This window comes from Piliocolobus tephrosceles, chromosome 9, assembly GCF_002776525.5.
Source record: "Piliocolobus tephrosceles isolate RC106 chromosome 9, ASM277652v3, whole genome shotgun sequence".
NCBI classification, from domain to species: domain Eukaryota; kingdom Metazoa; phylum Chordata; class Mammalia; order Primates; family Cercopithecidae; genus Piliocolobus; species Piliocolobus tephrosceles.
Genome location: NC_045442.1, coordinates 23,717,504 through 23,736,885, shown reverse-complemented (window position 1 = coordinate 23,736,885; position 19,382 = coordinate 23,717,504). Strand labels below are relative to the sequence as shown.

Below are 19,382 nucleotides of genomic sequence, written 5' to 3'. Positions count from 1 at the left end.
CTGGGCTTGCCAAAGGCCACTTGGCAGCCAGAGGCCAAGGGCAAGACAGTAGAAAAGCCTACCTCTAAAGAGGCCTGGATTCCAGTCCTATCTCAGACCCTAATTAAAATGAGGCAACAAGTGTCAGCTGCTTAGCACTGCCCAGCAAGGGCTCAGTAAAGGGCAAGCCTATCACTATCACTTGAATTTGACAAGTCCCCAACTCCCCAATCCTCTCTGGGCCTCAAGTGTCCTTAACTATAAAATGTGGTGGGGCAGAAGGAGGGGGTAGAGAAGCATTTCCCAAGCTTCAAGCATTCTCATACCACCTGCACAGTTTTTACCCTAGCTTCTTATCTACTGTACCCTTATTCACTTAGTACTTTTCTTTAGACCATCTTTAAATCAGCTTTATTAAATTCAACTTTATTTTAAATAATTATAATATCACGAACTCATGCTAGTTATGGTTTTTCTACTATATGCTAAATGCTGTTAAAACAGACACATTTAAGTAAACTAAATAATAATGTGTACCACCTAAAATAATCTCTCATGCCACGCTCTGGAAAACACAAGACTCAACAAGCAATAAGGGCCCTCAGGCTCTTGAAATGGCTCCAGCTCTAAGGCCTCATCCAGGGAGACCACAGTTCTGATCCAACGGGCAGCCTCAGAAATCTGCCTCTGCTCCAAAGACAATACCAGAACTGGGAAGGGGGTGGCAGAGTTTAGATGGATGAAAGTGGGGCCACCAACCTTGGGGATGGCCTCGCTCACAGCATAGCTGGCCTTGTCGCTGACCCACACCTTCTCCCTTGGGGAGAGATCAGCACACAGGGCCTTGAGTTCGCTCAGGATGGACTTGTAGGGATGCACCTGGATCCTGTATTCGGCCTCCAGACCCAAGTCAAGAAGCAGGTGCTCCCTCACGCTGGGGGTGTCTATGCGGTCACCATCAATGAAGAGCCTGCAGATGGAGGAGAGGTGGGTGGCAGCAAAAGGAGGGAACATGAGTGACAGGGTGGCAACGCAGACACACATACACATCAGGCTCTGTTTCCTGGCAACCAAAACCAAGCCCCTTTTCTCTCCTCCCCACTCCTTTCCCAAATCCTGCCCTCCAAGCTGCATTCCCTGTCCCTGTTTATTCCCTGTCCCTGTTCATCATCCACCCAATTCACCAAGCCAGAAATCTGGGCAGTGTCCTTCATTGATAACCCTCTTCCCGTCCTTCATTAAGACCTTGGGACCCACAGCCTAAATCTCCATCTAATCTGTCCAGCTCAACTACAGCCTCGCCCAGTCACCACCCAGGTTCAGGTCCCACCATCTCTCACTTGGGTTAGTGCCACAGCCTCGAAGTCTTTCCCTGTCTACCAATGTTTCAGTCATAATATTCTTTACAAGTTGTACGTGTAACACATGGTTCCCTCTGAAAAATTCTTTCAACAGCTTCCCACTATTCTTGTTCAGAACAAGAACCCAAGCTCCTGAATGCGGCCCACAGGCCTTTCTTTGCTGTGGCCCCTGCTCACATTCTGCCCTCACTATGTTCTGACCTCACTGAACCACTTCAGGTCCTCCATATGCACTGTGCTCTCTGCTGCCCAGAGTGTCTGAAAATGCTGCTCCCTCTGCTTGGATCACGGTTCCCCGCTCCTCCTCGCCCTGCCATTCACCTAACTCACCCACATGTATCCTTACTCTCTGCTTCAATATGACTTTCCCCAGGAGTCTCCTCTGATCTCCAGGTCTAGGTCAGGCCCCTCTCATAACACCTACATCCTTCCCACAAGCAGACTGGTGCCCACTTATGTGCCCAAATACTTTAGAAAGAGGACATGCTCATCTCCCTGACTCCAACCCAGGGTCCTGTTTCAGTCACCCTAGCACCTAGCAGAGACCCTAAGCACATCACTGGCACTTAATAAATGTGTTGTCTTAATACAAAAAGCTATTTAACTAGGACAGTAATGAAAAAAAGGCTACAAGAAATGCTTTGAAAAAATAAACTGACAATTCAACAAAGCGTAGCTGGAGGGGTTTTCCCATATTACTTTTGACCTCCAAAATGACTGCATTTATTTGCATTGTGGACCCAGAATTGTACAGTTGAACACATATACCCCTTTACACTGGCTGCTAGAAAACTTGCCAAAGAAAGTGTAGCCTGAACAAGACCTTGCAGCAAAAATGTTGTGAACTAACCTCACTCCAGCTTGGTCCTAACGTCCTCACCTACTTGTTTTTTAGTCTCATAGCACTACAGACACTTTCATGCTTTTCAAATCATTTTGGGGGGCTCAAAGAGAGGCAGGATATAAATAAACACCTACTGCTAAGGAAGACAAGAAGGGAAAATGTTAAAAGGGCAAGAAAAAGAAGCACATCAGTGAACTATCAGACAGTGATGGGTGGGCCAGGACCAGAAAGGGCACACGAGGGCTCTGAGGAGCTGTGGAAGGGAGTTCCAGAAGCGGGGCAAACACTCACATGATCGTCTCTAGTCCTATGATTGCGTAGGAGAAAAATACTGGATTGTGCTCCACATCTGATCCTCGGAGATTAAACAGCCCTAGAAAAGAAATCAAAGTCCCTGTCACCTGTCTGACTTAAGATTTTAAGGGGTCGCTTGTCGGGGGAGGAAAGAGCTTCAGCTTGGAGTCCAGCTGCTGTGGAAGGATTCAATGGAATCACACAGAAAGGCTGGAAGCCTGACTCCTGTCTGGTGCCACCTCTGAACTGCAATTGCTCATGTCCACCACGTGAGGGCACCAGAGCTGTTTCTCATGCTTCCATATCACTGCCGGGAGAAGGCAATAAAAGCTATCAGTCAAAATCCTGAGAACTGCCCCCACAAGCAGTTGAAATGATCCGCCTAGTGCTGACCTGCCAGGCCTGGCCTTGAAGCCGACAAACCTCTAGCACTCCCAAATAAAAGGGAAGGAGACAAGCACTCTCTCCCTTCTGAGGCAGATGACCTAGGGTAGAAAAACTGAGACCCTCACACAAGGGAAGCCAGGCAAGCCTCCTCTGCAAGGGTCAGTGAGCCCCATGGAGATGGAGCTTCCTGTCAGAGGTGGAAAGAAAAGCAGTGAGTCAGCGAGGCTGCAGCTCGCGAATGAAATCAGAGCCTGCAGCCCACCCATGGGTCTGCTCTGGCACCACAACTGGGTGGAGGACCTGCGGACAGCCAGGTTCAGTGATGCTGCTGAACGTCTGAGAACTAGAGAGACCAGGAGAGAGCACAGTTCTGGTCCCACGACTTCCAGCTTCCATCACTTGTTCTCATGAGGATCAGAGCAAAAAAAGTCCTGGGCATTAAACGTACAACCTCTATTTTAAAATAATGGCTTCTCAAAATAAAGTGATGAGGCAACAATTTTTACCTATCGTACTAGCACTTCTTGAAAAATGACAGTAACTGGGGTTACGGTGTGGCAAGATGGACAAATTCAAATACCAAGGTGCAAACTTTCTGGCAGGCAAAGGGCAAAATGGGTCAAAAGCCCTAAAAGCCAACCAGAAATACGAAGAAAATTATCAAAATTATCAAACACTAAGACATGAATTCATGAACCAAGACTTTGATGGTAGTATCATAATAAATTATGGGATTACTGCAAATAACCCAAAGGTCATCCTTAGGGAAACAGTTAAATAAATTATGGTATAACCACATGATGGAATATTTAATACTCCCTTAAAATTATGCTTATATATGCTTATAGTATACTGATACCGTGAAAAAAATCAGGCTATAAAATGATATATGCATAGAATACTGACACTGATTATCTCTGAGTAACAGAATTTATGGATGATTTTTTTTTTTTCTTTTTACTTCCTCTGCATTTTCCAAGTTTTCTATCATGGGATTGTGTTTCTGTTACAATCAGGGAGAGAAAAAAGTTTTCCATGTGTTTTCTCTGATGCTGAGGTCATTAAGTTAATTAGGGATGTAAGTCACTGACACACTTGACAATGTTTTGGGGATGGAAGACGCAGGGATTGAAGAGAGAGAACACTGCAGCAGGGTCTCATTCTCTAGCGAGAAGGCAAAAAGATAAAAGCAGTGCCTCTTCTCAGTTTCTCTGGGTTAAATCAACTCAGAAACCAGAAGACAGGACAGGAAGGTTCAACCAGATTCCAACAGGTTTTAGATGAAAGAAGGTGCTGAACAATTGCATGAAGGTGGGTTAAGGTCTAAAGATTAAGAAACTGCTATTATATCAAAGGGCTTGGGGAAGAACTTTTGGTTCCTAGTTTTCTGAGGTAGAAATGTTCCCAGAACATTCTCACTATATAAAGACCTTAGGAAACTACAGGACAAGTGTAAAGAAAGAAGGCTTCTGCTATGATCCCACTTCTACACCTACAGAGAGGCTGACAGACAAAAAATATCTGTAGGAAATGCCCTTCCTTAGAGGTGCCATGGTCCTGAGGAACTGGCCAGAGGTGAGCATCACCCAGCTGTGATAGTGCTCTGGGCAAGCCTCACTCCCCTCCCCAACTCCCTGTAATTCTTTCTCCTTCATCCTAATTGGCATCTCCTATACCCATTTGGTGACACAGTCTTCTGCTTATTCCCTGGCCACTCAGAAAAGTTGAATGGCATAAGCACACAGATTCCCAAAAGGAGAGATCGGATAACATGCCCAAACAGCGAAACCAGAGCACTCACACGCAATCTCATCCAAGGCAGTGACCACAAACCACATGACGTTCCTCTCAGCCATTTTCAACCGAAGGTCTGCAACCTTGTCCTTCCAGGAGATGCCTGCAAGAAACAAATGTGCTTTAACTCCAGCCCTGGTCCCAGAAAGCAGTAGGAACCCAGTGAAAGAACCTACCCCAAACATCAGCACCACTTCTTACAGGGAGCACGCTATATTTACACAGACAGGAGGCCTGGATTCAAGCCCTATACAAGAGGTGTCCAAGCCACTTAACTGTCGTGAGCCTTGATTGCCTCACCATTAAAATTCATTCATTTACACATCCCACAAATGCCTGTGTAGCATCTAGATCTGCCAGGCATAGATACATGCCAGGCACTCTGCTGGTCACTGTGGTTACAGCTCTGAGCCAGACCTAGTCCCTGTCTTCATGGGGCTTACAATATAGAAGGGAAGAGAGACAATGAAACCAGCAATTAACACACTACTGTAAATACTGATGCAATAGGGGACACACAGGGAGCTACACCAACACACCACCCAGCAGAGGGAACTCACCCAGTCTCAGAGGTCAGGGGAACAGCACCCACCACTTGATGCTCCTGGGGCTGCAAGACTTGCCTTTGGGTGCTAAGACCTAGGAATTCCCTGTAGTCTGACTCACTGTGATTACCACTTCCAAATCACACTTGCCCTTTCAGACACTGCCAAGGCCTCCCTGCTGCTCTGCAAGATGAAACTGTGGTGCTAGAGGAGCTCACTCCATTGCCACCACAACCACCCTACCAGGGCAGCATTCATAACTCAGGGAACAGCCAACTGGGTGGGCATCTGTCTTATTCACTCAGCACCTTGCATGGCGTCCTGCAGATAGTAGACACCCAAATGTGCACTGAACAAAAGCTTTATCAGCAACATTTGCTCTCCCCTCTCCTACAAGCAACAAGTCAGAGCTTCTGCTCTAGTGAAAAAAATTTCAAACCACGCTGTTAGAAAATATTTAGCTGACCCTGGGCCACTCACTGGACCCATCCTCCCCATTCAGCAATACCCCTCTGGTGAGGATGTCACACAAGAAAGCAGGCTGGGGGCTGCCCCCACACCCAGGTCTGCTTTGAAGATCAGTTCGGGAATGCTGTTTAAAACTTGGCCCAGAATCTAGGCTGTCACGCTTTCTTCCCAGGACCCCTCTGGGCAACCTGCCTACATTCCACAGCCATCCCCCATCTACCTCTGTTTCTACAGCAAGACGCCCTCCCCTGCAGCCCCACCTCCAGGTCTCTCCCTCTGCCCCTTCACTGCTTCATAAATCCACACAATGGTTCAGAGAACATGCTGCTTACCCATCACTATCACTCAGACCAGGGAAACACACCCACACCCCAAAGCCTCTAAAGCAGAAGGTACAAGATGGAGGACAGAGGCCTAGGAAGGTAAATCTACAAATGCTGACATAAGAAGGGAAATGGAACCTAGAAACCTCTATGCTCTATTTCCAATATCAAATATGTTCGGGTGGCAGTTAGCAGCTGAATGGTAAAAAAAAACTCAGTCTTTTCAGCAGCACCCAAAAAGTCACCCAAACGAGCTTTGCAAAAATAACCAAAGCCAAACTAAGTGGCAAGTAGGTGGCAACAGTGGAAACAAATAAAGCTCCTGCTTCTTCAAATATCCCACTGAGGCAGAGGAGGGCAAAATCCTCCCATCAGCTCAAACTCGACTTGGATTCAGAGGAAGAGGTTGGAGACAACAGCAAGAGGTGAGGGGACAATGACGGGGGCCCTGCTGGGTGGAACCGTGATTCTGACCTGTGTAATCCAGGCCCAGTGTGAGGAGAGGCTTGCAAGGGCGCTCAGGACGGTCTGTCCAGATTTTGTCAACGAGGTTCTCCTTGACAGGAATGAGGTGGTGGCCGGCACTTCTCAGAACCTTGGCCATTTTCTTCCAATAATCTGAGGAGACACATTGTGGCCCAGCCATGAGCCGAACGCCCATTGCAGCGGGGCAGGCAGCAGGGCCTTGAAAGTCCGGAACCTTTAGAAAGGTGGTCCTGCCGTGGCCCAGAGCTGAGTGTGCAGGATGAAGAACTGTAAAAGCACATCTTCAACAACAGTGGAACTCTCTCCTCACCTTGACCTCTACTATAATATCAGTCATGCTGAGCCCCCCAATGCTCCACACCCCACAAGCAAACAAAAAGGATGGAGGGGAGTCTAAAAGCCACTTCCTTACCCAAGCAGAAAGGAACCAAGCTCACTTACCTGTAGGAATGATTAAGGGGTCCACACCAACCCTGGATCCTTCAGGAAGCACACTCACCAGCCAGTCTTCCTGAGTCGGTGTGTCCTTCAGACCTACGCGGGGAAGAACTGATAAGAAACAATTCCCAGTGGGTCCACGCTTATTATCCCACCAGAGGGATACAATTCTCTAACATCATGATAGCAGGGTCTTTATTAAGCAGCTTCTTTAAAGTGGATTGATAGGACTTAGAAAATCTTTGAACCTCCCTTAATCCTGGAAGGCGACAGAAAGAGGGAGAAGTGTAAGTTTGTGTGTATGAAAAGCGTAAGACGAGGGTGAGACAGAAGGGAAAAAAGTACGATTTTTCACTTGACTCCTTATAAAAACATACTGGGCATCACTGCCACGTAGGCACATGGTGTCACCACAAAGATAATCTCCTCAGTTCAGTCACTTCCCCACTACTAGTCACTTGATGAGAATGTGAGCAGTGATTTGGTGAAGTCTGGGAACTGGGAGCCTCCCACATATCACACACCAGGTAAGGTGATAACATGCTCCCAGTGCCCGCCACTCATCTGCAACGTCAGGGTGGCCAAGAGAAGGCCCCTGCCCCATAACCAGCCTCTGCATAGAGGGCTAAGCACAAGTCTCGGCAGCAAAGACATCTTCCCAAAGTTTATAGGAGAGGCACACAGGCACCCATCTTGCTGTCTAAGACATCTTCCCAAAGTTTATAGGAGAGGCACACAGGCACCCATCTTGCTGTCTTTATTTATTTATTTATTTATTTATTTATTTATTTATTTTTGAAGACACAGTCTCACTCTGTTACGCAGGCTGGAGTGGCACCATCTCGGCTCACTGCAACCTCCACCTCCTGGGTTCAAGCGATTCTCCTGCCTCAGCCTCCCTAGTAGCTGGGATTACAGGCTCATGCTACCACATCCAAGTAATTTTGTATTTTTAGTAAAGATGGGGTTTCACCATGTTAGCCAGGCTGGTCTCGAACTCCTGGCCTCAAGTAATCCTCCCGCCTCAGCGTCCCAAAGTGCTGGCCGTCCTGTTGTCTTTAATATGGGCCTCTGGGTTCCCCAACTTCCAGGATGAGACAGCCCTTTCTATTTCTAAGATGCTAGTCATAGGACACTATATCAGCCTCCAGAATGGAACTAAAATTACTTCTATAGTCCAGTTTTCCTTTAATCTAAGCCAACATCTTCCATATCTAGCCAGTTATCTTTGAGATGTATACTTTTTTTAGCCAATCAGATTTTGGCCAAATAATTACATCTTGATAAAATAAACATATATTTAGAGTAAAAGTTCACATATTCTAAAACAGTAGAAACTTATCTTTACTATTTTTCTCTACTGACTACTGATACAACCACATAACCACAGAAGGGAAGTGCAAAGGTTTATAAAGAAAGAAGCTCATGAATTCCAACTCCAAAAAAATGCCTAGAAGCTGACATTGAGTTTCATTCTGCTATTTGATTCTTTCCTGTTTTTTTTCAAACCACTAAACAAGCCACTTATTAACACAGTTTCTCCGAATGCCCTAGTACACTATATAGTATAGCTTTCATAGGATGAAGCCATGTCATTTCCTAGCAGACAGATCTTCGGCAAAACCCCAGGGATGAATCACTCACTGGCCAACCAAAGCCATCAGAATCTCCCTACACAGAAGACTTGACTGAGGAAACTAGGGAGGAGCCTGGAAGAGAGGAGGATTCACTCCCTCTGCCACCCCCGTGATGCCACATACCTACATTAAGGAACAGGTAGGCAGTGTTCACACCTCTTTAACATTCTGACCCCCAAAATGCTAACAGACCTAACAGACCTAACAGACGGAATCTGTGGGCCCCAAAGAGAGATGCCTGCTCCCCAGGTGGGGACACAATGTTCTACTGGGTACAAGAAGAAAGTATCAGAGCTTCTATTTGTATTTATTTTTTATAAAGAAATTACAAAGTTAGTTTTTGATATTTGGAATAGAGAGGAACACTAGCACATATAAATACCATATAAACATACATACACGTTGTGGGTACTTGACTCCCATTAACAGAAGCACGCAAACAGAAAAATTTAAAGACCACTAGCCTGTCCGTTTATAACAGCCAGTCTCAAATGCCTGTCTGCGTGTGTGTGTGTGTGTGTGTGAGAGAGAGAGAGAGAGAGACAGAGAGAGAGAAGGGGAAGGAGAAATCAAATGCAGCACAGGCAACAATCTGTAGCTTTGGTGTTTTTATATTTATGAAATGATTTTTGAGAAATAGAAACTTAATCCAATGCCAGGACAAAAATGTTGCTTGTTCTTCCCAAAGACAAAGAACACGTGTATGTGTGTGGAGGGTGTGTGGCGTACACCTGAGTGCACACACCCCTTGGTCAGCTGGCTGCCTGGATCTCAGGGTCATGGTCTAGTCCTCTGTTCCCTGCTGTGAGTCTGAGGACTATTTCCTTTCCTCATTATTTCCTACAACAAACAAGAAGCATCAGGTATTTTGTTTCATCTTCTCTTTCTCACTTGGCCCTTCCTTATCTTCTGTTCCCCAAGTTCAAAATTCAGGAAGCAAAGACTTTGTACAGTCCCTAAAACCGTGTTTCTAAAGACTATTTTAATGACAGGAAAATACACAGAGCAGTAAATTAAATGAAAACAGAGTACATACACACATTATTCAAAAAATATTTATCTATACGCTTTCCACATAGCATTGCTTTAATTCTCACCACTTTATATGTTATTCACTTACTGTGATTAATCCATTTTACAGATGAGGAAACTAAAGCACTGCAAGTGAAGCGACTAGCCCAAGAAAGTTCCAGACCCGTTCGCTTGTCCTGCATGCTGCTCTTCTCCAGAGCTAAACTGCCAGAAGCAAATCCAAGATCCTCAGAGAGAGCCTCAGGGGAAAACTTTCTGGCTCCTATTGCCAATGACTCCTTGCCTTTATCTCACTCTGAATCACGAGGCAGCAAATAGTAGAAAGCCCCCAGTACTGGAGTGAAATGCACAGCAATGTGATCTGCAGCAAATCAACTGTCCTCTGTAGCCCTCAGTTTCCCCTCAATAAAATGAGTATCCTGAACCAGGGTCCTCCAAAATTGAATGTACATTGGTATGTATGTATAAGCATGCCATTTTTCCCCCTCAGTTTCCCCTGGATTCTCAAAAAGGTCCATGATTGCATAAAAGGAGTACGATCCAGGAGTCCTGAGGACCTCTAGGATCCCTGCGAGACCAGGCCAATTAAGTTTAGGCTAGCCATGCCTGTACCCACCCATCTTCATGAGTGTCCAGTTGCTGTCCATTTGCTTGGCAGCCTGGAGAAAGTAGCGCCCGTCAGTCCACATGGCTGCATGCTCTTCTGTGATGATGGCTGTGCCTGAAGCAGGGGAGAAAAAAAAAAAAGAAGAAGAAGAAAGGTTTGTAACAACTTCCCAGAAGCTGCACAAAATGACAGCAGGCAGGTGAGAGCAGTAAGAGGCACCAGCTCCTCCTAGTGGGGCAGATGGCTCCTTAACTCCAAAGAAACTTCTGGGCAAGAGAAGACCACACCACTGAGAACAAGCTGTGTGTCAAGCTCTGAAAGAACAGTCCTGAGACCCAAGCTGCCTGGCACTGGTCCCTGCACAAAAAAGACTGCACTTGCGCAGTACGAGTCAAAAACAGAGAATGGAGAACTGCAGATATATGGCCAAAGTGGTCTCGTATAATCAAGACACAGGGAAAGATGGTTCCTGCTCAGCAATCATAGCCACTCCTCTGCTCCACCAGACACCCCAGAAGAGCTGTTTCACCTTTCCTGGAGAAAGACCAAGTGGGCCCTATGAGTGTTCCTGCTGTGGTCACTAGCAGGAAGCTTATGCCTCCTACCTCTATCCGCCCTCCGTTCCCACAGACCTGGCAGAACTTGGGGCTTTTGGCAGAGGTGTCAGCCAAAGTCAATCCTAATGTGCCAACCAACACAAGCACTTACGCCAAAGGAAGCAGCGTGCTAATAACCATGAGGGGAGGGGAGCTCCCACCTTGTCCAGCTTGCTTTAGAGACAAATCTGAAGTGCGGAGTCCACCCTAAAACTCAAAGGCATAGTGGTTTTGAGGAACACCAATGCAGCTTAACATTAACCTGTGTTATTTAAGCCAAGAGTGAAAACAGAGAAACCAAAAGCCAAGCACTTGGGAGAATTACTTGGGACCAATAAGCTAAGAGAGGAGGGTCTGAAACAATATTACAGTCTCATTTCTTATTTGGGGCGCTAGTAACACAAGTATATTCAGTTTAATTGATAGAACTTTTATATGTATATTATATTCAATAAAAAGTTCAAAAACTTTTTAAAAATAAGAATTGTTCAAACTTTGAAAGCAAAGGCACAGAGAGGAATAAAAAGGGTTACTGCAAGGCGACCTTGGGGAGCCGGGAAAGGCTGGGAACCCACACCTTTCTGCAGAAAGTCAATGTGGAGCATCTGGTTTGCATTTTCTTTTTGCTTCTATATCACAGGCTGAAACTCGGTTCAGTTATTTTTAGGAGGAGAACAAAGGTGCAGCAAGAACAGAGAAAATGCAGTGACTCACCCGCAGAGCCATCGAATCCAGAGACAAAAGCTCGCCGACAGTCACACGGAGCAATATACTCACTCTGGAAAACAAAGATGACAACAAAGTGGGCCTCAATCACTCATGAGCAGACTGTTCTGCTTGCTTAGCTTTGTGCTAGGCACAGCGGGGACTACGAAGACTGGGGAATCCTTGGCACCCACCCTCAAGGAGCCAATAGTCTAGCTGAAAACAACAGATTAGCACACACTGCAGAAGACTCTAATTAATTAAGGGCAGAGAGAGCTGTTCCCTTTAGCCTCTATTTCCTCACTAGGAGAACAAAAGCACATCAGGAGAAACAGATAAAAACTGCTCTTTCTTCACTGAGATCTTACTCAAAAACAAACCAATAGCCTTCTCCCCTCCTTGCCACTGACATTTAGGCATCTGTTATTTTTCTGAAGAGTAAGGCTGAATTTCTGTGTTAAGCACCAATAATTCCCTAACTTAGTTTCTGTAGATACTGACTTGTTTCCAAACTTCCTGTTTGGGTCCTCCTCTGAGGTAGCATCACCAGTCTCTCCCATGCAGACCCCATCCCTTCCTGTTAGGGAGTGAGCAGAAATGCTTCATCCAATCCAGGAGGCTTCAGCAAAATAAAATGTCATGTCCAAAACCAAGGTCTTCTCGGCTGATAATCCCCTTGCTTCTGTACGTAAGGGGGTTAGGGAGTGAAGAAAGCAAGAAATTCTTATGCCTAGGCAAAGGGTACAAGTCAAAGTGTGCAACTTCTGGTAATAGCCAGTGAGGCACAGAGAGTTTAAGTAACTTGCCTGAAATCACACAGCTAATTAAGTAGCAGAGGCAGGATTTGAACCTAGGCAGTCAACTCCAGAGTCTGGACTCTGAAGCCCTATGCCAGGCTGCCAATGCATGACACTATATCTATCACCCTCATCACTCTCTAGGATAAGACCAATAGCAAATGAGAAAACTAAGGTTCAAAGAGAGAATCTTTAAGTAACCTGCCCACTGACAAGTTAATGGTAGGCCAGGATCTAAAGCCACGCCTGCCTGAGTACAGAGCTGCTGCTCCTTCTGCAGTTATCAGGATTCTCCCAAGCCAAAGGACCTGGCAAGGTTAAGAAAGTTCAGGGTAGGGAATGGGGCTGCTGGCCAGACCCAAGGCATGTTTAGGACAGTCAACGTGATGTAGGGGGAAAAGGCCCTCATGTTCCTTTCCTGCAATATGGTTAAGAACTACCCCTTTCAGCCGGGCACAGTGGCTCATGCCTGTAATCCTGGCACTTTGGGCAGCTGAGGTGGTAGGACTGCTTGAGCCCAGGAATTCCAGACCAGCCTGACAGCACAGTGAAACCTCATCTCTACAAAAAATACAAAAATTAGCCAGGCACGGTGGGACGTGCCTGTAGTGCCAGCTATTCAGGAGGCTGAGGTGGGAGGATAATCTGAGCCCGGGAGGTTGAGGCTGCACAGTGAGGCGTGATCACGCCACTGTATTCCAGCCTAGGCAACAGAGTGAGACATTGTCTCAAAAAATAAAAAAAATAAAAAGAACTGCCTCTTTCACCAAGGCACCAGCAATCACAGTCTCAAACCAGCCTCCAGGGAGATACCAGAAGGTTCAGCATAGAGAACCACAATGGCAGGATAAAGCAGCTCTGGGCCACCTGCCCTCTAGCCCAGGCCCAGCTGCATAGTCTGCAACAAGTCCTGGCAGCTCTCTCAGCCTCATTTCCTCATCTCTAAGACAGGTCATTTCAGATTGCTAAATGCAACAGCAAGCACATTTTATTCCTAAAGCATAAAGGAACATTCAGTCAACAGCACTAAGGAAATAGAAAGAAATGGCCACCAGCATCGTTTAGAACTGCAGAATCCTCGTGTGTTTATTAACCCAGTAATCACTGTGTGCAAGACTTTTTATTAAAAAGTAACAACGGGGGGGAAGGGTGGCCCACACATCTCCTGGGACTCTTGTGAGAAACAGTAAGTTAATGTCTTTGAAAACTCACCAGAAACCGGAAAGTGCTGCACATATGCAATGGAAGAGATATGATTAATCTCTTCTTCCTAAACAGTGACAAGGCATCTAAGGGGCTGGGAAAACTAAGTTAAAAATAACTCTTGTGCTAAAAATCACTGCGCACAATGGGGAATACACAGTGAGGGCACTCTCCACCAACAACATGACTCCACGGGCTTGGGGCTCTTCAACCCATGACACAGGGTGAACATACTGGCAAAGGCTGGCAGAGAACGCAGTGCAGGTCTGAGCCCAGGTGAACTCTTCCACTCAGGGACACAGTACTCTAGGGATGCCCCATCCCTTTCTGGGCAAGCTTGGGAGAGACGGAAGATCCGCAGGTTAGCTAGACTTCTCCATCAGCAAAGGCAAGGAAAGAGTTCCTCCAAAGGGAGGTGGAATTAACAGCAAATGGACATGTTTAGTTTGGGATGGAGACAAGGTCTGGGGTAAGAATGTCCAGACATGACCTAAGTGGTCAACATTCCAGAAAGACATCGCTCAGCAAGGCTGGCCACAGCATCACCTCCACACTGACAGGCTATGCAGAAGCCAGACAAGCACTGTGCCCAGGACCGTCACTCTTCTTCTCCCAGGCATGAAGCTGGCAACGCCCAGGGGCGGTCTCCTCAGAGCACAGCATAGGGCCTAAAATAAACCAAAGCTGTAGCATGCTAGGAAAAAGGAACAAAGAAGCACAGCTGCTGGCTTTTTCTCAAAACCACCCACTTCTCTCCATTTCTAATAGCAGCACTCAGTCCAAGCCTCCATCATCTCTACCTGGACTACCGCCCCTACAATCCACTCTGCACATACACTCAGAGTGAGCTTTTCCAAATATCTAAGATCATCTTAGCAACCTCCTTAAAACCCTCCAATGGCTTCCTATAATATTTAAGATAAAATCCAAACTCTGGCCCAGTCAAGGTACTCTGACTTTGCCAGTCCTCTTGCAGCTCTGCTCCCATTCACCATGCTCCAGCCACACTCACCTCCTTTCTGCTCTTTGCATATCCTGAGCTCATTCCTGCCTCAGGGCCTTGGCACATGCGCTTCCTTGTGCCTATAAAAGTCTTTCTGATCAGGCATGGCTAGGTCCTTCTCATCATTATACCTGAGATCACATGTCACCTCTACAGAGAGACCTACCTGTACTACCCAGCTATAATAGCCACCTGGCCACTTTTAAGTCTCTGTATAGCTTACACATACTCTAGATAGTTGCCTTTTTTTGGGGGGGGGGGCGGGCGGGGGCGGGGAGACAGGATCTCCTTCTGTTATCCTAGCTGGAGTGTGGTGACACAATTATGGTTCATTATATCCTTGACCTGTCAGGTTCAAGCAATCCTCCCACCTCAATCTTCTGACTAGCTGGGACTACAGCAGGGACACACCCTCTGTGGTTTTTTTTGTTTTTGTTGTTTTGTTTTTTTGTTTTTTGTAAAAACGGGGTTTTACCACATTGCCAGGCTGGTCTCAAGTGATCAGCCTGCCTCAGTCTCCCAAAGTGCTAGGATTACAGGCATAAGCCACCATGCTGGGCAATGTTTCCCTTCTTAATGAACTTTTTACATTTTTATTGTCTTGTTCCTCAAGCCCCATCTTACCCCCAAGCATGTAAGTTCCATAAGATCAGGGTATCTGTCTTGTCACTGTTCCTGCACTCAGCACAGGTGACACACAGTAGATCCTCAATCCACATTTGTATTATAAATGAACAAGCAGAAGGAGACATGAAGCTTTTCCCTACATCCAGTTAAAACCTCAACCATCTCTATGAAGATGGAGGAAGGGACCATTAGCCAAGCAATGCAGGTGGCCTCTAGAAACTGGAAAAGCCAAGGAAATGGACTCTCCCTGGAGCCTGCAGAAGTAACATAGCCCTGCTCACCCATTTTAGACTTCAGACCTCCAGAACCATAAGAGAATAAATTTGTTTTAAGTCACTGTGGTAATTTGTTATAGCAGTGATAGGAAACTAACACATTATCTAACGGAGAAAAGATCGTTAAGGGATTATAAATGGGGTTTCAAACTCAAATACCTCAGGGTACAGGACAAAGGATGTCTTTTCTAAAGACAGCAGCTCCTACTCAGCTCTGATTTCTGAAATGCAGGCCATGTGTTGCCAGTGTTCAATATTTCAGAAGAAGCTAGAAATATGGGTTCATGAGAAATTACCCAATTTTTAAATGTTGGCATCTAATTCCAACAATATAAACAATACATAGCCAAATAAAGCATCTGTAAACTACAAAAAAAAAAAAAAGCTAGTCATCTCTCAAAAATCTGGTTCATGTGCCCCCTCTTCCATGAAGCTGACTGACCCACTTCAGCTTTCAGAGGCTCCCACATCTCTGAATTTTATAGGACCATCCATGTTGGCACTTATCCATACCCTACCTTGGGTAATGTTGACAAATAATGTTAGCTAAGATTATTTAGTCTGTATTGTTTATTATTGTCTCAACACCTACTAGTCAATAACTGTATTCATTTCCTCTTATTCTAATCCTCATAGCAGTTCTGGAAGGTACCCTCCCTCGCCAATCTACAGATGAAAAAAATGAAGCTTAGAGAAATAACTAACTTCCCCAAGGTAACACCACAGTAAAATCTTAACTCAAGTCTGACTTTTTTTTTTTTTTCAAAAGATGGAGTCTTGCTTTGTCGCCCGGGCTGAAGTGCAGTGGCACAATCTGGGCTCACTACAACCTCTACCTCCCAGGTTCACGCGATTCTCGTGCCTCAGCCTCCCAAGTAGCTGGGATTACGGGCGCCTGCCACCACACTCAGCTAATTTTGGCATTTTTAGTAGAGACAGGGTGTTGCCATGTTGGTCAGGCTGGTCTCGAACTCCTGACTTCAAGTGATCCACCCACCTCGACTTCCCAAAGTGCTGGGATTACAAGCATGAGCCACTGTACCGAGCCTCAGGTCTGACTTTTGAAAGCCCATACCCTTGCAAGCTGCCAAGCAACCTCTTCTAATTTTGTAGAGAAGTTGTACACGTCGAGTCCCACAACTGAATTATAAATTCTGAGGGAACAAGGAATACAAGGTGTATGCTGCACTTACCTCTACCTTCATCAGCCACATAATAGACATATCTTACAACCAGCAGTTAGAATTCTGTTCAAGCCTGGTTCCCCACTTACTAGCTGGGTGAACCTGGGGCTCAACTTCCTCATCTGTAAAATGGGGATGAAAATAATGCCCACCTTGAAGGGTTGAGGTGTGACATAAAGCAATTAGTGCATGCCGAACATCTGATGAACTGCAGCACTTACTGCTAGGTACTGCACCAAGCCTGACTCTACAGCAAACATAAGAAACTATCTTCTCGAAGTAGACAATCAGCAATTTTAGACAGATACTCCATGAAACATTAACACTAATAAACAGCCATATAAACTACGCTGAATATGCAGTGTAGTATTTGCTACAGTTTAAAGGATGCTCAGATGTGCCTTAGATCCATCAGGCCAAGCTCAGAGGTTTGACTGGGCCACCAAGGACAGATGAAGAGAGCAGGAAAACAGTCCAGAGAGAGGGAAAGGTGTGACAAGGCCGAGAAGCAAGAGGCAAGAGGCGAGAGGCCAATTAGCCTAATGGCAGGGGCAAGAAGTTCAAGGGAGCAGCTGCAGAGATTTCTGTAAAGGCCGTCTGAAGACAAATAGTCAAAGACCTCAAACATCACACTAAGAGGCTTGAACTTTATCCTGCAAGTTCTAGAGAGACACTAAAAGTTGAAGAGAGGGTGGTGACATGACCAGAGCTGGGTTTTAAGAAGAGGGATCAACATGGCTGGTCACATGGAGATGGAACTTGCCAAGTAAAGCTGACAGCTGACTGCCAAGATAAGCACGACTAAAGTTACTAGAGTCCACATTAGGGTGACATCTTTCCCCCTCGCTGACCCTATTCTCCCATCAGTCAGGAGCCTGGCACTGTGCCTCAAACATACAAGGTTCTCAAGAAAAATGAAACTGAACGAATAAAGGGCCATCGGTCCACAGGAAGTACCAAAGGTTAGACTGTGAATGGAGATGTAGACTCCTTGTTTCCAAATATAAGTTTTTGGCATTTTTTTCTCTCCTAAATAAACCAAGTCAGGGTATGTGGGAAAAACTGATAGCTGTCCAAAGATTCATGCTCCTTCCTTAGTGTAGAAGAGTCACTGGAAAGTAGCTGCCCAGCCAGGCCTTCATTCCCGTGCCTCCTTGCATTGAGGTGAGGTCACATGACTGACTCTTACCAATGAAATGTAGATAAGAGGTGATGCCTGGGTCAGGGCTCTTACAAATGAGTGTGCCCTGTCCATACTCTTTCCCCTTCCACCAGCTAAAATGATGGCACTATGGGATGGAAAGAGCCTGGATCCCTGAATCACTTTCCCTCAAGGTAGAGGGAAGTCCCCCACCAACCAGGAACACCCACTCTATACTGCTACATGAAATAAGAAATAAGCCTTTACAATACCAGGCCACTGAAACTTCGAGATGTGTTACCACAGCTAGCACTATTCTAACACAGCCGATAAAATCACTGTGGGATAAAAATCATTAACCCCACCCCAAGAGAAAGCCTATTTATGAAATACAAAACAAAACAGGAAGCTGACTCCAGGAGAAAGGAGTAGGGTCCAAAGAGTTTAGGAAAATCTGATTCACGTCTTCCAGGAGGAGGAACCATAAACAAAGCCAAAAATTCACACTGGCAGAGTCAGTCCCTGACAAAACATCACCCTTTGACTAAGCCAAGCCCAACAACATAATATGGGGTCTTACAGATGAGGAAAATGAGGAATCAGGATTTCTAAAAAGGCAGTGCTGGCACAGCTATGACTCCAACCAAGGATTCTCCTGGTTTGAGGCAAGTGGTGACCACAAATCCCGACATATGATTAGGATGGTACATGAAAGTATCCATGTCTGTACCAGAGAGAACAGACAATCCCTTGCTAAAAGAGTCCCCCAGGGCCCAAGCTCATTAATCCACAACCCTAATACCACAACCCTTGTTCTGAGTTTAAAAATAAGAAACCCTTAAGAGTTACAGAGGACAGAGAGAAGCAGACCACTGGCGTGCCAAGTCCTTGCGTAATTATGCATTTGAGGTACGTTTTCTCTCTAGCAGGGAACAGTGTGTGGGTGTGTATATTTGTGTTTTGGAAAGTACACAAAGGACAGAATTCAAGATTCCCCTTCACTTCTCCAACACCCTCCCCTCCCCAACCATAGGAGAAACTCCATCAACCCAGAATCTACCCTGAAACGAAACAATTAGGAACAAGAGCCGCAGGGAATAGCAGCCTCTCTATTACTGAGGAGACTACTATGGCAGGTCACACATGAAGCCAGCCCTTCCTTCTTGTTCTCACTATCACAGCAAGGATCCAGAGTCCCACTTAACAGAGTTACCCCAATTATGTCTCTCTTCTCCACAGGAACTAAAACAAGGAACCCATTTCTTTCTGTTGGTGGTACCATAAACACTCTCAGGCTTCAAACCTTCCCAATCCCCTCTGCCACGTGCCTGCAAGGTCCACATTTAATCCAGGTTCTACTACTTCTCCAAATCCTACCCCTCCTCTCTGCTCCTAACCCCAGTACCCAAGTCCAGGCCCTCTTTACCCCAACTCTGAGATCCTGCAAGGCCTAACAGGTTTCTCAATTCCCAGAGTCTCCTTTCTCCAATCCATACTAAACACTGCTCCTTCTGATCATGTCTAAAATCCTGATTCTCATGGTCAAGGACAACCATGACCAGTCAGGGGTAACTCACGGATGGTCTTCATCAGGCCCCTGTTTTCCTTTCTTCTTCAAGCTTATTGTCATGCATGTTCTCCTAATTCCATAGATAT

The 19,382-nt window shown here is 45.9% G+C and overlaps 1 protein-coding gene across 2 annotated transcripts in view; it reads right to left on the bottom strand.

Annotated features, from left to right (window-relative positions):
• Positions 1–19,382, bottom strand: part of XPNPEP1 (X-prolyl aminopeptidase 1) — a 61,071-nt gene that overhangs the window by 16,700 nt on the left and 24,989 nt on the right. For both annotated transcript variants that reach the window (XM_023206587.1, XM_023206586.1), the window contains 7 exons: positions 11,506–11,569; positions 10,205–10,309; positions 6,923–7,015; positions 6,470–6,613; positions 4,667–4,762; positions 2,476–2,557; positions 739–949 (listed from right to left, as the gene is read on the bottom strand). In XM_023206587.1, the coding sequence (XP_023062355.1) occupies positions 739–949; positions 2,476–2,557; positions 4,667–4,762; positions 6,470–6,613; positions 6,923–7,015; positions 10,205–10,309; positions 11,506–11,569 (795 nt within the window). The remainder of the gene's footprint in view (positions 1–738; positions 950–2,475; positions 2,558–4,666; positions 4,763–6,469; positions 6,614–6,922; positions 7,016–10,204; positions 10,310–11,505; positions 11,570–19,382) is intronic.